The 16,529-nt window shown below is 43.5% G+C and overlaps 1 protein-coding gene across 4 annotated transcripts in view; it reads right to left on the minus strand.

Moving 5' to 3' along the window:
* The window catches only part of NPNT (nephronectin), a 90,740-nt gene that overhangs the window by 41,379 nt on the left and 32,832 nt on the right, over positions 1-16,529 (minus strand). For all 4 annotated transcript variants that reach the window (XM_029076979.2, XM_029076980.2, XM_029076981.2 and 1 more), the window contains one exon: positions 1,654-1,746. In XM_029076979.2, the coding sequence (XP_028932812.1) occupies positions 1,654-1,746 (93 nt within the window). The remainder of the gene's footprint in view (positions 1-1,653; positions 1,747-16,529) is intronic.

Consider the following 16,529-nt stretch of genomic DNA (forward strand, 5'->3'; position numbering starts at 1 on the left):
AGGATCACGGAAACATGACATATTACCCAATACTATGCTACAGTAGAGGGAAAATGGACTCATCGATTCTCTCATGTCCAACTTTACTTCTGAATGAGCTGTGTTAAGATTCTCCTTTCCAAAGAACCTTCTACGCAAAACACTGAGCCCAAAACAAAGGCTTCGTCATTCTTTTCAACAAGTTTCCCAATATCGAAAAGGTGACCGCACTCTGGAAATATTTTCTCCAGTGATTCTATAACCAGAGTTGCGTACCCGCCACTGAAGTAAACCGAGTTCATGACTGCCAAAAAGGATCATCCTCAAAGGCCACCTGTGTCCCGACTTTATTTCTCTGTGTTAATCACAGAGAAACATAATGGAAAGAAGGACCTTACCAAGGTCCACGGCTAGAGCTGAGAAGATTCCCTCCCGCCCACTGCCTCAGCGTTTTCCAGGTGCTCTAGCACTCCCAGGGACCCCAGGTCCCACACAGTTATTCGGGGAACTAGGCTGAGCTGATTCTCAATCAATCAAGCAATCAATCAAACAATGATGTTTAGAGCTCTTACTGTGTGCTGAATACTGGACAAAGAGCTTAGGAGAGTAATAATAATAATTACGGTATTTGTTAAGTGCTTACTATGTGCCAAGCACCGTTCTAAGCACTGGGGTAGATCCAGGGTAACCAGATTGTCCCATGTGGGGCTCACACTTTTAATCCCCAATTTAAAGATGAGGTAACTGAGGCACAGAGAAGTTAAGTGACTTGCCCAAGGTCACACAGTAGACAAGTGAGCCCGTCATTGGGAAGGGATTGTCTCTATCTGTTGCCGAATTGTACATTCCAAGCAGTTAGTACAGTGCTCTGCACATACTGACTACCTCAATAAATACTAATGAACAAGTGGCGGAGCCGGGATTAGAACCCATGTCCACTGACTCCCAAGCCCAGGCTCTTTCCACTAAGAATAGCGTTGGTAGACACGTTCCCTGCCACAGTCTAGAAACAAGTTTCCTCTCAGCTTGGGGATCCTGGAGAAATGGGTTCAATCTGGAGTCTTTCGGGGGACTCCGATCCTCTGTGCAGGGTCTTAAAGGAATTCTGTCTTCTCCTGGAATCTCCTGAGACCCCTGAAATGATCTCTTTCTCTTCTGCTTTCTCTTCTCACCCCCAACTTGACTTCATGTACAAGGTGGTCTTTGAGACCTGTTTTTGGTTCCTGAGTTTGGGATAAGGAACAAGATGTTCAGCCAGCTGAGGGCTACCAAACGACTTCACGGGCAAGTGGGGACTCTCCGGGGGTCCAAAGTTCAGCATCTTATTTCTTACGCTTCCATTTCAGTTAGTCAGCAGCACCACGTCTGAGACCTTTAGAGGGAGGACTTCCAGAGACTGTTTCAAAAGTGAGATTCAGAAAAGATGAACGAAAAAGAGAACGGATGGAATCGGTTCATTGGCCTGATATAAACCTGAAACAGCCCCATTGTACGGTAATATTCAGACTTTCATCAGGTCAACAAGACAGACACCCTTCAATAATCGAAACCCAAAAGCTCTTGCCACAGTAGCAACGAATTCTCACAGTCTTACGGCTGGATTAGAATTGGGATACCTCAGCTGAGGCATGGGGTAGTTTGTATCGATTTACCTATTTAAGATGGTTCGCTTACCTTGGTTGCAGGTTTTTCCTGTGTAACCGGGATGACACTTGCACTTGTTTGGTCCTATGCATTCCCCGTGTTTACATCTAGGTTGGCATACGGCTGTGAAAAAAGAATATAGCATTATTTCTAAGTCTATGAGCACATGCAACTTATTGTTTCATGGAAAATAAGACTCTCTAGTTCTTCCTGAGGTGTTCTTAAGAAAGAATATTTGTAAAATCAGCATTTGTGAACTCCCGACTAACTTCCTGAATATATGTTCGCATGGGGCATTGGGGAGTTGAAGTGCTATTTTTCAGAGTTTTGGGCCCAAATGCAGCACTGACTTACAAAGCATACACTGTCTTCAGGAAAATACACATATAAGTTCAAACACTGGAAATTTTCTGGGGAGTTCATGTTTCATCCATACACAGTACGTCAACCTGACTTTCCTAAACATTAGACGCAGTGTCAGAAACCACCCATAGCAGTTCCTCCCTAATGCAAGTCAAGTACTTGAAGAATGTGGCCGAAATATTACAATTCTTTTCATTTGTTTTCCCCTAAATACTGCGTATGTGAATCCTCCCCAATACTTGAAAATCATTGTTAAAAAGTAAAACAAAAAGTAGCAAAACTGGCAGTAGGGAGATGGTTTTGGGTGACATATACCGGGTTTTAGGTTAAAATACTAAGAAGTCAGAATCGGCAGATAGAAATACCCCTAAGCACCAAGGCTGTTGAGGGGCAATCGATGGTATCCAACTTTTTGGATCCTCATCGTCATCATCAATAGTATCTATTGGGTGCTCCCTGTGGGCAGAGCACTGTACTAAGTGCTTAGGAGAATACAGTTCAACTGAGTTGGTAGGCGCGTTCCCTGCCCACAACAAACTTACAGTCTAGACGGGAGACAGACATCAATATGAATAAGCAATTTATAAGATGCACCAGGTTAATTATAATCTGACCAAACGGTGTATTCTCTTTCGCCCCTAACTCTGTCTAGAATCCTGTTAAGCTTGAGTAAAAGTGCTATCTGAAGTTTAAATACAGAATGATGACTTTACAACACCTAGTTCCATAATTTCCATATCCTTTTAAATATCAATTAATGGTATTTATTTAGCTCCTGAGTCCTGTGTACTATACTAAGCATTTGGGAGTGTACATGAGTAGCATTTATGTATGTATGTTTATTCAGCTGTATATTCTCTTATGCTGGTATTTCATCCTGACATTTTCAGACTACTGCTTATTATATTTTGTTCTTCTCTTGTGCCACTAACTATATATCATCTTTGTCACCCTCATAAGACTGTAAATTCGTGGTGGACACGGAATATGTCATTTTGTTGAACTTATCCGTAGGTTCAAGTACTCAGTAGGTGCTCAAAAGAATACATAGAATTTCAACGTAGAATTGAGGGTGACACCCAGATTGCCTTCATCTAGGATTTGGAGGATGATGATGCTAAGCGCTTAGTACAGTACTCTGCACACAGTAAGCGCTCAATAAATATGACTGAATGAGTTGTCAACAATCCAAAAGCAGAGCTAAATTCTAAATTAAACTCATTTCACCTTGACGAATACAATTTCCTGTTATAATAAAAAAGGTTGAGAGCTCCCTTAGAGTGCTTTCAAAAAGAGAACAGATAGCTCATAAAGCTAATGGTTTAATGTTTTACTATTAAACATACATATTGTTTACTTCAAAGTGCATGTGTTTAAGGTACTTAGATTTGGATCTGTCAGGGGAAGCAATATGTGAAACCCAAACCAAAATGAAGCTGTATGAATGGAACTTGGTCAGGTCTGGACAAGTAGTGATTGACTCCAGGAATTCAGACTCTATTAATACCCAAAAGCTATTACTGTTGAATGATGAAGCCTGTAGTTCCCAGAAGCACGTTCCCCAGTCAATTTCAACTACTGGATTTTCTCGATTTTCTAAGCACTACATCTCACATTACCAGGTACTACAAATTCTCTAAAGGGATCTCTTGAGAAAAGAAACCAGGAACATGCATTCCATTAAATTCTTTTAAATGGGCACTATTCCTGGATGTGAAAATAGCCACTTTAGTTTAAAATTAACAGCAAAGTTTCCAAACCTCTTTCTGAATCATGTATAACAGGTGCCTCCCCACAAGAATGCACCTTGAACTGGTTTGGGATCTAGCTCGCCTTTGCAAGGAAGAAAAATACACTATGAAGTATTTGAATACAGTCCAGGCTTAGTAGAGTAAACCCATAATAAGCGTTTAATAAATAGCACTGATTGATATGAAGTGCATTACAACTCTTATCAGGTGTATTTGAGTTCAATCTTTGACTGAAAGGGGATAAACCCGAGAGCAATTTTCCTTCCTCCTATTCTGTGAAGATGAATAATTCACTACCTAAAAGAAATGATTAAGTTTCACAAACACTTGGAAGGTTCTGCAGTCATGGTGAGAGGTCCCAACACTCAATCACCTTTCCTGCCTTCCACCTCACCTCGTTATTCTTGTACAGCAACTCAACCCGCACACTTTGCTCCTCTAATGCCAACCTTTTCCCCGTACCTCGATCTCTACTATCTCGCTGCTAACCTCTGGCCCATCTCCTGCCTCCGGCTCCATAGACAATTACTCTCCCCCAGCTCAAAGACTTACTGAAGGTACAGCTCCTCCAAAAAGCCTTCCTTTCCTCTTTTCCCTCTCCCTCTGCACCACCTTGACTTGCTCCCTTTATTCAACCCCCTTCCGAGCCCCACAGCACTTTTATGTACATAGCTGTAATTTTATTTATTTATATTAAAGTCTGCCTCCCATCTAGACTGTAAGCTCGTTGTGGGCAGGGAATGTATCTGATATATTGTACTGTACTCTCCCAAGTGCTTAGTACAGTGCTCTGCACACAGTAAGCGCTCAATAAATATGATTGACTCACCCATATCATTTGCACCTGAAGTTCTGAGACCTCCTTGGTTTATTTTGTTTGTGTCATTTGTCTGACAAACTTGATTTGGCAAAGTTTTCTTCACTCTTCATGAGTTAAAACAGTATGTTTCCACTGACATTAACCAAAAACAAAACAAATGAAATAACCCACTCTATTGCTTAAATCCATAAACATGGGGCATTTTAACCAAAAAAGGTTGGCTAAGGACAATTTCACTTTTACTATTAAAAATGATATCAAAATTGGCGGGGGGGGGAAAGATAGAGAAAGAAGGGAGATACGATAAAGAGGAAGGTGGGAAAGAAGGAATTCTATTAATATGAATTATGTTTGTTTTTTTAAATCGTTAGCATAAAAAGAAAAAAAAAACATTGGCATGAAAGATAATCATAGAATAGCCTGTTCTTACATAATTGCACATTTGGATTCTCCCTACTTTCCACAACTGGAGGAAGAGACTAAGGAGGTTGTTTAGCTCTTCAACCTCCCAGCCCCCGTGAATGATATTAGGGCAGAAGTGAAATAAATACAGGATCTTTCCCATTGTGCTTTGATTGTTGTTCTTTTGAAGGATAACCAACAACACGAAAACCCACTCTAATGTTTCTCGTTCCAAGGCTTTCTGCTTCCAACCACTATAAAGCAGCATCTTTTAGCCAAGATTTGGTGCAAGCAAAGAGTAAGATCCATTTTTAACTAACGTGGTAGGAGGTCTCAAGTATTTAGTAATAATGATAATGTTGGTATTTGTTAAGCGCTTACTATGTGCAGAGCACTGCTCTAAGCGCTGGGGTAGATACAGGGTAATCAGGTTGTCCCACGTGAGGCTCACAGTTAATCCCCATTTTACAGATGAGGTAACTGAGGCCCAGAGAAGTGAAGTGACTTGCCCACAGTCACACAGCTGACAAGTGGCAGAGCCGGGAGTCAAACCCATGACCTCTGACTCTGAAGCCCAGGCTCTTTCCACTGAACTACGCTGAGGGAAAAGGGCTCCATGAAAGAGCTATGAGAACCATCAAAGGTTGCCATTCTGGCTTGCGGAGAATCAATATATCAATCAATGAATGGTATTTATCGAATGCTTACCGAGTCCAGAGCACTGTACTAAGCATTTGGGAGCACAGTAAGCGCTTTACAAATACCTCAATCATTATTATTATTATTATATAGGACAGAGACTTTCAATCTGACTAGCTTGTATCTGCCCCAGAGCCTAGAACAGTGCTTGACACATAGTAAGGACTTCATAAATTATTAATCATTATTAATAAGAAGGCATATGCTCATCTGGAGTTTGAAGATGAACATGTCTGCCCAGATATTATTGGGAAAATGTTCCCATACTCCACATAGCAACCTCTGTAGCTGCCATCCTGTTATAGCATTTCTAAATGGGATTCTATATCATTTTATGGGGTTTTTCAGTTTCCACCATTGTTTATGGGGAAAAACAGCGTGGCTGAGTATGAAAGAGCATGGGTTTGGGAGTCAGAGGTCGTGGGGTCTAATCCCAGCTCTGCCACTTGTCAGCTGTGTGACTTTGGGCAAGTCAATTAACTTCTCTGTGCCTCAGTTACCTCATCTGAAAAATGGGGATTAACACTGTGAGCCCCACCTGGGACAGTCTGATAACCTTGTATCTATCCCAGCACTTAGAACAGTGCTCGGCACGTAGTAAGTGCTTAACAAATACCATCATTATTATTACTGTTATTAAAAACAAGTCATTAAGAGAAAAAATACTCTTTTGGTCCACTATAGTTACAATAACACCAAAGTACAGTAGTACCTTTCCCAGGTCTAGTCTCTACCCATAGATGGGAAGCCTCATAGCCTAGTGGAAGCAGAGGCCTGGGAGACAGAGGACCTGGGTTCTAATCTTGGCTCCACCACTCGTCTGCTCTCTGACCTTGGACAAATCAATTAACTTCTCTGTGCCTGGGTTTCCTCATCTGTAAAATGGGGATTAGGACTCCGGACCCAACGTGGGAAAGGGACGGTGTTCAACTCGATTATCTTGCATCAACTTAGTACAGTGCCTGGCACATACTAAGTGCTTAAATACAGCAATTATTATCATTATTATTAACATTCTCTGTGCCTCGGTTTCCTTAAATGAGGAGTCAATACTTGTTCTCCCTCCTACTTAGACTGGAAGTTGCATGAGGGACAGGGACTATATCCAACCTGATTAACCTGTATCTGCCCAGAGCTTAGAACAGTGCTTGACACAGAATAAGCGCTTAAATGTCATTTTTTAAAAAAGAGTAAATAGAAAGGCTAGTAGAACCAGATGATGGGAAAGCTAGAGTGGAGAAGCCTATCCAGACTTGCCGTCATCCTATCGCTAGTCACGGAGTCAGGGAGACCAGCTAGGTTGGTGCTATTTTTTCCCTTTGCTCCAATGCATCCGACAGGAAAGAGAGGTGGGAGCTGTCTCTCTTGTCTAGAAACGACTGGCAGGACAGAGAGAGAGGGAATGGGATGCTGGATAAATCACTAGCCCTAGAATCAATTCCTTTAAGCAGGTTCTTGGTCCTGAAGTCTGGGGACTGATGTTCCTCCATTGTTCCCGATGGGAAACCCCTTCATCGTTAGTAGGGGCATCACGTACAATGCAGAGGTATCTGTTAAGCACTAACTACGTGCCAAGCGCTGTTCTAAGCACAGGGGTAGATACAAGGTGATCAGGTTGCCCTCGCGTGGGGCTCACAGTCTTAATCCTCATTTTACAGATGAGGTAACCCAGGCACAGAGGAGCTGTGACTTGTCCAAAGTCACACAGCTGACAAGTGGCGGAGCCGGGATTCGAGCCCATGACCGCCGACTCCCAAGCCTGTGCTCTTTCCACCAAGCCATACTGCTTAGAACGGTGCTCTGCCCACAGTAAGCGCTAAATAAATATGACCGAACGAATGAATGCAGTGGCGTGATCAGCCCACGCCAACTAAATGCTGATGTCTTGAGGTCTTTCCCTAAATCCCAATTTGACTTATTCCATTGATATCACATGTAAACCATTCGATGACTGTTGATTTCACACATATCTTATGTGGAAGTATTATTCTAGAAGCTGATTATCTGGTTGCCCTTCTCTCTCCTGAAAAGAATTTCTTTTTCATTGGGAAAAAGATAGAGTTTCAACAATACCGAGGCAAAAAACAAACTCAGCTCTTTAACGTGACACATGTCTGGATCACTTCAGGCTAGTTTGCTCCCAAAATGTTTACTTCTGTGAGTGCAGCCAAGCCGACATAGCTGGGGTGAACAGACTTGGACAGATTTCTGCTTCTGAAAAGTCCAAGACTGATTTCTCTGATAAAGGGGAAAAATGTTTTGGGTCTACAAAGTTGGTTTTATGACTCTCTGTGCCCTAAGAGTCAAACCTACACATATTGGAAAACTCAAACCAAAATAGGATGCCGAAAGAAAGAATTGATATGGAAAGAGATAGAGAAAAATACTACATAGGCCCAAGAGTTCACTGCAACAAAGAGAATCCACTTCATTCCAAAAAATATTATTCTTGGAGTTGTGATGATCATTTTAATTTTTATACTCTGCATATTATTGTAGCTTGGCCTGGCACTTTACCAGAGGCCAATGGGAAGCAGTGTGGCCTAGTCAAAACAGCATGGGCCCGACAGTCAAAGGACCTGGGTTCTAATTCCGAGTGCTCCACTTATCTGCTGTGTGATGTTGGGAGAGTAACTTGACGTCTCTCTGCCTCAGTTACCTCATCTGTAAAATGAGGAGTGAGACTATGAGCCCATGTGGACATGGATTGTGTCCAACCTGATTAGCTTGTACCTACCCCAACGCTTAGTACAGTGCTTGGCACATAGTAAGTGCGTAACAAGTACCAATAAAAAATTCCAAACAATTTACTGTAGTCAAGAGTTCTACAGGCTCAGAGTGAGGGAGAGGAGTGGAAGAAGAGAGGACTCTTGAAAAGGAACCGGACCAAAATAAAAATATCACTGAGGGTAGTACATGTCAATGAAAATAGACTTTGAAGAGCTCACACAAAAGGGAGAAGAAGATGAGGTGGAGGCTATTTTCACACCTTCAATGACTACAGGTTGGCTGATGAGGAAAAGAGCTAACAATTGGACCTGAAGGGGCTCTGGGCAGAAACCGAAAGGTAAAAAGGAGAACGACACACTCCAAGTGACAGAACCTTATCCTACAGCTTTGCACAGTGTTCTGCACATAGTAAACACTCAGTATATTCCACCACTTGACCTTAGGATTTAGGAACACTGCCCATTCCCACCTTCAAGCAAGACCCTCCTAATTCATTAAAAATAAAGCTCTAACATATGTATCTACTATATGAATGGAATGAAAAATAACCTGGCCCTGCTTTTTCATCCATCAGCATAATCTCACGAATGAGGATAATTTGTCTTTTCATGAAGATTACTGATGGATTGACATGCTTTTAATAATAATGTTGGTATTTGTTAAGCGCTTACTATGTGCCGAGCACTGTTCTAAGCGCTGGGGTAGACACAGGGGAATCAGGTTGTCCCACGTGGGGCTCACAGTCTTAATCCTCATTTTACAGATGAGGGAACTGAGGCCCAGAGAAGTGAAGTGACTTGCCCACAGTCACACAGCTGCCAAGGGGCAGAGCCGGGGTTCAAACCCATGACCTCTGACTCCAAAGCCCGTGCTCTTTCCAGTGAGCCACGCTGCTTCTCATATATAACTGAAGAATATCTATCGATCACCATCATGTGTACAGTGCCTTTCAGTGAGGAGAGTTAAATTCTCATCACAAAACTAATACTGGCCTGCTGTGCCCTAAGGCATTTAACCTTTGCTATGCCTCAATTTCCTCACCTATAAAGTACGGAGAAAACATTTCTCTACCTCACAGAGATGCTGGGAAAACAAAATGAGATGACATATGTAAGCAGTGGACAAATACACAGCACTACTAATATTTGTTATTGTTTTTTTCCGAAGAGCTTGAGAAGCAGCGTGGCTCAGTGGAAAGAGCCCGGGCTTGGGAGTCAGAGGTCGTGGGTTCTAATCTTGGCTCCACCACTTTTCAGCGTGTGACTTTGGGACAGTCACTTCACTTCTCTGTGCCTCAGTTACCTCATCTGGAAAATGGGGATTAAGACTGTGAGCCCCACGTGGGACAACTTGATTACCTTGTATCTACCCCAGCGCTTAGAACAGTGCTTGGCACATAGTAAGCGCTTAACAAATATCATCACCATCATCAAGTATATTGAGAAGCAGCACTGCCTAGTGAATACAGCACGAGCCTGGGCATCAGAAGGACCTGGGTACTAATCCTGGCTTTATGTCTGCTGTGTGACCTTGCAAGTCACTTCTCAGTGACTCAGTTAACTCGTCTGTAAAATGGGGATTGATTGCGAGCATCATGTGGGACATGGATTGCCTTTAACCTAATCAGCTTGCAACTACCCCAGTGCTCAGTACAGCATTTGGCAATGAGTAAGCGCTTAAGAAATACCTAAAAAAAAGTACTTCACACTTCCCTATATTCTTAGAAGTAGAAAGAATGTAGAAATAATGGCTATTTATCAGTTGGGATGACTAGCATCAGTCACATCAATAGTACAGGGTGGAGGATGGGCACGAACAAAGGTGTGGAGGTAAGAAAGGCAAGAATAAACCACATTAAGAAGGTGATCTCGGGAGGAAAGAAGAATGTACAAGCGCAGCGTTGGACAAGAATGGAGAAGAGTGAAGAGAAGTCAAAAGAGAGGCTGAAAGCCGGTGGTCAGGAGTTTCTGATTAATACGGAGAAGAATGGGTAATCACTGGAGGTTTTGAGGTGTGGGGGGAGAAGTGTGCAGAATGATGTTTTTCAAAAATGAGCTGGGGAGCAGGAAATTTGGTACCGGAGGCAGGGAGAGCAGTGAAAAAATATCTACTAATCTTGCCAGGATGTGATGAGCCTCTTGAACTAGTAGTGACTGTTTGTAGGGGCGGGGGGAGACAGGGACAAAGAGGGGAATCCAGGAAATGATGAGGAGGAAAACCCATCTGGATTTAGCAACAGATTGGCTGTGAGTGTTGAAAGTTTAATTTCAAGACTGTGCTTTCAGAATCAGGGAGGATGGTGATATTGTCAACTGTGATGAGAAAATGAAGTGGAGTGGATTTGCGAAGGATGAGGAGGAGTTCAATTTTAGACATATTGAGCTTATGGGGCTGGTGAGAAATTCATGAGCCATATAGAGATGTTCTGAGTCTCCTTCTATTCTCCATCTACACCAAATCCCTTGGGGAACTCATTCGCTCACATGGCTTCAACTACCTCCTCTATGCTAATGAGCAGCAAATCTACATCTCCAGTCCTGATCTCTCTCCCTCTCAGCAGTCTCGTATTTCCACCCGTCTTCAAGATATCTCTACATCGATGTCCCACCAACCCCTCACACCTAACACGTCAAAAAACAGCACTCCTCATCTTTCCAACCAAACCCTGTCCTCCCCTTGATTTTCCCATCACTGTAGGCAGAACCACCACCCTTCCTGTCTCATAAACCTATAACCTTATTCAATTCTTTCATTCAACCCCCATATAATAATAATAATGATGATGATGATGGTATTTGTTAAGCACTTACTATTTGCCAAGCACTGTTCTAAGCGCTGGGGAGGATACGAGCTAATCAGGGGCTCATTCAATATGACACTAAATCTTGTTGGTTCAATCTGCGCAACATTGCTAAAATCCACCCTTTCCTTTCACTGCCTCCAGATTAATCCAAGCATTTATCCTGTCCTGACTTGACTACTGTATCAGCCTCCTTGCTGACTGCCCAGCCTCCTGTCTCTTCCCACTCCAGTCCATAATTCATTGTTCTGCCTGGATAATTAATCTAAAACATCATTCTGTGCATGCCTCTCCCTTCCTCAAAACCCTCCAGTGGTTGCTCATCACACTCTGCATTAAGCATTAACCTGTGACCCCTAGCTTTCAGGAAAGGATTTGGGGTGTAGTGGGAAGACGGTCGGTCTGGAAGTGGAAGATATCAGGTTCGCGTCCATCCTCTGCTGCCAGTCTTCTGGGTGACCTTGAGCAGTTTCCTCGTCTGTCAAATGGGGATGATAATATCTGCCTTTCTTCCTTCTTCACAGAATTATTGTGAGGGCAAAAATGAAATAGCAAGGTGAGAGCACTTGGGGAACAAGAGTGCCCTATAAAAATCAAGGTATTATTTAAGAAACTCAATCAGCTCTCCTCCACCCCTACTTATCCTTTTTTCTAAGTGCATTTGTTAAGCGCTTACTATGTGTTGAGCACTGTTCTAAGCACTGGAGTGGATTCAAGTTAAACATGTCAGTCACAGTCCCTCTCCCACATGGAAGCAGCAGTCTAAGTAGGAAGGAGAACAGGTTTTGAATCCCATTTTAAAGTTGAGGAAACCGAGAAGTGATGTGACTTGCTGGTCACACAGCAAGTTTTCTGACTTCCAGGCCCGTCCTTTTTCCACTAAGCCACACAGCTTCCCATCCTTTCTCCTACTACACCCCAGCTCACGCACTTTGTTCCTCTCAAGACAACCAACTCATATTCTCATTTTTCTTGCTGCTTATTTCTGATCACTTCTTCGCCTTCCCTTCTTCCCAGAACTCCCTGCCCCTTCATTGCTCTCCCTGCCCCTTCACTGCTCTCCCCATCTTCAACCCCTTTCTGAAATCACATCTCCTACAATCCCATACTTCCCCCTGCCTCCATTCATTCTTTCAGTCATATTTAGGGTGCACTTACTGTGTGCACGACACATCCACTTTGATGTCCCACCCACATATCAAATTCAACATTTCCCAAACGGAACTTCTCGACTTCCCTCATAAACACGGTCTTCTTCCCCGCTTTCCTAACTCTATGGATAACCCCATCTCCTCCCTTCCCCAAGATCCGGCAATCTTAATATCATTTTTGAACTGCTCTTTCAGACCTCACAATCAATGACTAAACTTGTCATTTATTCCACCAAAACTTTTTCCAGATCCATCCCATCCTCTCTGCTCAAACAGCTACCATGTTGATCCAAGCTCTTGCTATATTGAAGTTTATCTCCTGCATCAGCCTCTGTTCTTTTCTCCCTGCCTGCTTTGGTCCATGAGAGGATCATACATGGATGGGAAGACTCAGTCTTCTGCCTCAGTCATCGTCTTATTATCATCAACATTATCATCAGCTCACCTCCTCCAAGAGGCCTTCCCAGACTGAGCTCCCCTTCTCCCTCTATTCCCTCTACCGCCCCCCTTCACCTCTCTGCAGCTAAACCCTCTTTTCCCCCCATTTCCCTCTGCTCCTCCCCCCTCCCTTCCCATCCCCTCAGCACTGTACTCATCTGCTCAACTGTATATATTTTCATTACCCTATTTATTTTGTTGAAATGTACATCACCTTGATTCTACCTTCTCACTGTAGGTTTCGAGTTTCTCCATCACCTTGCCCCCTCCTACCTTTCCTCCTTTCTCTCTTTCCAATGCCCACCCCGCACGCTCCGCTCCTCTGTTGCCCACCTCCTCAGCATCCCCCGTTCAAGCGTGACTCAGTGGCAAGAGCTCGGGCTTTGGAGTCAGAGGTCATGGGTTTGAATCCCGGCTCTGACCCTTGTCAGCTGTGTGACTTTGAGCAAGTCACTTCACTTCTCTGGGCCTCAGTGACCTCATCTGTAAAAGGGGATTAACTGTGAGCCTCACGTGGGACAACCTGATTCCCGTGCCTACCCCAGCGCTTAGAACAGTGCTCTGCACATAGTAAGCGTTTAACAAATACTGACATTATTATTATTATTCTCGCCTATCCCGCCGTCAACCCCCGGGCCACGTCCTCCCGCGGTCCTGGAATGCCCTCCCTCCTCACCTCCGCCAAACTAACTCTCTTCCCCTCTTCAAAACCCTACTTAGAGGTCACCTCCTCCAAAAGGCCTTCCCAGACTGAGCTCCCCCCTTTTACCTTCTGCTCCCTCTACCCACCCCTTCACCTCTCCACAGCTAAACCCTCTCCTCTCCCCTTTCCCTCTCCCGTCCCATCCCCTCAGCACTGTACTCGTCTGCTCAACTGTATATGTCTTCATCACCCTATTTATTTTGTTAATGAGATGTACATCACCTTGATTCTATTTATTTGCTATTGTTTTAATATGTTCTTCCCCTTGATTCTATTTATTGCCATTGTTTTTGTCTGCCTGTCTCCCCCTATTAGACTGTAAGCCCGTCAAAGGGCAGGGATTGTCTCTATCTGTTGCCGAATTGTACATTCCAAGCACCTAGTACAGTGCTCTGCACATAGTAAGCACTCAATAAATACTATTGAATGAATGAATGAATTTATTTGCTATTGTTTTAATGAGATGTTCATCCCCTTGATTCTATTTATTGCTATTCTTCTTGTCTATCCGTCTCCCCCGATTAGACTGTAAGCCCTTCAAAGGGCAGGGACTGTCTCTATCTGTTACCGATTTGTACATTCCAAGCGCTTAGTACAGTGCTCTGCACTTAGTAAGCGCTCAATAAATACTATTGAATGAATGAATGAATGAATTTATTTGCTATTGTTTTAATGAGATGTTCATCCCCTTGATTCTATTTATTGCTATTGTTCTTGTCTATCCGTCTCCCCCGATTAGACTGTAAGCCCGTCAAAGGGCAGGGACTGTATCTGTTACCTATTTGTACATTACAAGCGCTTAGTACAGTGTGCTGCACATAGTAAGAGCTCAATAAATACTATTGAAAAAAATCAACAGTGTTTATTGAGCACTTACTGTGTGCAGAGCACTGTACTAACTGCTTGGGAGAGTACAACTCTCTACCAACATATACTCAATGCTGAGGCATAAATCAACTTCTTGAAGTATCACTGAGTCCACATCTCTACTCCTCAGAAACCTCTCATGGCTACCCATCCCCCTCTGCTTCGAGCAGAAACTCCTTACCACGGCTTCAAATCTCTCCATCAGCTCTCTTCATCTTACATATTAGCCCTCCTCACCCATTACTGCCCAGCTCCCAATTTTTTGCTCCTCTCAATCTGTATCACACTCTCAGCTCTCCCACCTCCAACCCTTCCTTCACTCACATTATTACTCCTGCCTGGAACTCCCATTTCCAATCAGCCAGGTAACAGCTCTACCCACCTCCACAGCCTTCCTGAACACCCACCTCCTCCAAGATGTCTCCTTGTATTAATTCAATCTTGGAAGCACTTGTGAATTTTAGAGGCCTTCCCTAAGCCCTCTTTTCCTCTCCTAGCCATTGCTCCCAGCCAAGCTGAAGTGGGGTGGACTGGGTTGGGGGGGAATACCCACTGCGGAGTTTTTCCCACGGAGTTCATTTTGGGACTGGTAGTCTCTGAGGACAAAAACCAAAGGAAAAGTCACCCTCTTTCTGGTCTTGTAAATCCGCTTCACAGAAGACAGAAAGATTAGGGTTCAGATGCCGGACATATATGTAAACAGGTTCCTCTTTAAGAAATTCCGAGGCCACATGGGCCTCCAACAGTGCACTTGGGAGAGCCGGGAAACCAGCAGCTCTCCTCGAGTCCTCCCTGAGTGGGTCGTTGAGAAGCTGCATTGTCAGGTAGAAATAGTCCAGGAGGATTATTCCATATTCGAAATGCCTTAAAATGACTTGATCTACATTTATATTATAAGTAATATTTGCAGTTTCTTCACTGAGCACGCCTGTAGTTGCTTCGAATGTTATTCTATCCATTCACACGCGGGCATCACTCACAAAATGAAAATTATTCATACTCTCCTCGCATACACTGGCATATCCTGGGTTACAAAGTGAAGATATTATCCTGGATATCACGGCCACACCATTTCCAGGGACAGGAAATAGCAGGCAGATGTCAGCATTAATAGTGGCCAGGGAAACCAGCCAGGTGTGGCAGAGTACACATGTACAACTAAAAATTCCCTGAAGCAATACATTCCTTCCCTGTGTGGAAGTCATGTGACAGTGAGCAAGAGCAGCAGTCTGTGAAGGGCTTCACACCACCCAGTTACACTCACTATCAAGCTGGGGAAGTCATGAAGCAGCGTGGCCTAGTGGAAAGAGCACAGACCAGGGAGTCAGAGGTCCAGGGTTCTAATCCCGGCTTTGCCATCCCCTGTGTGTCTTTGGGCAGCCACTTAAGTTCTCTGTGCCTCAATTTCCTCGTCTGAAAAAGGAGGATTAAAATATGTGTCCCCCTTCCCGTTTAATAATAATAATAATAATGTTGGTATTTGTTAAGTGCTTACTATGTGCTGAGCACTGTTCTAAGCTCTGGGGTAGATATAGAGTAATCAGGTTGTCCCACGTGAGGCTCACAGTCTTAATCCTCATTTTACAGATGACGTAACTGAGGCATCGAGAAGTCAAGTGATTTGCCCAAGTCACAGAGCTGCCAGGTGGCGGAGCCGGGATTAGAACCCATGACCTCTGACTCCTAAGCCCGGGCTCTTTCCACTCAGCCACACTGCTGAGCCCTAAGTGGGACAGGAACTATGGACATCTGCTTATGCCATAACAGCCTCCCAGCATCTTGTACTGTGGTTGATACATAGTAAGCACTTAAATACAACAATTATTATTATTCCATTGATTTAAATTGTTACTTATGTGTATGTGTATAAATGCCAATTGACAAGTTCTTCTTTGATTTGTACCAGTCCAAAGGCTTAATGCTATCACGGAATTTGGCTACCTTACACAGACATTACCCAAAAGTGCATGGACATTATAGAATCAATCAACAGTATTTGCTGAGGAGAAAGAGAAGATGGTCAAAAATGCTAGCACACTCTCTGAAAAGACTGAAAGCTACTGTAGATCAAGATACCATAGGACTTGGGTGCGTATTTTATATTCCCAGCTGTGGCACAGAGCAGCCTTGTAAATGAGTCTATTCGGGGTGAGCACATCTAGAGTGAATGCCTCATTCTACG

The sequence above is a fragment of the Ornithorhynchus anatinus genome, chromosome 12 (genome assembly GCF_004115215.2).
Source record: "Ornithorhynchus anatinus isolate Pmale09 chromosome 12, mOrnAna1.pri.v4, whole genome shotgun sequence".
Taxonomy (NCBI): domain Eukaryota; kingdom Metazoa; phylum Chordata; class Mammalia; order Monotremata; family Ornithorhynchidae; genus Ornithorhynchus; species Ornithorhynchus anatinus.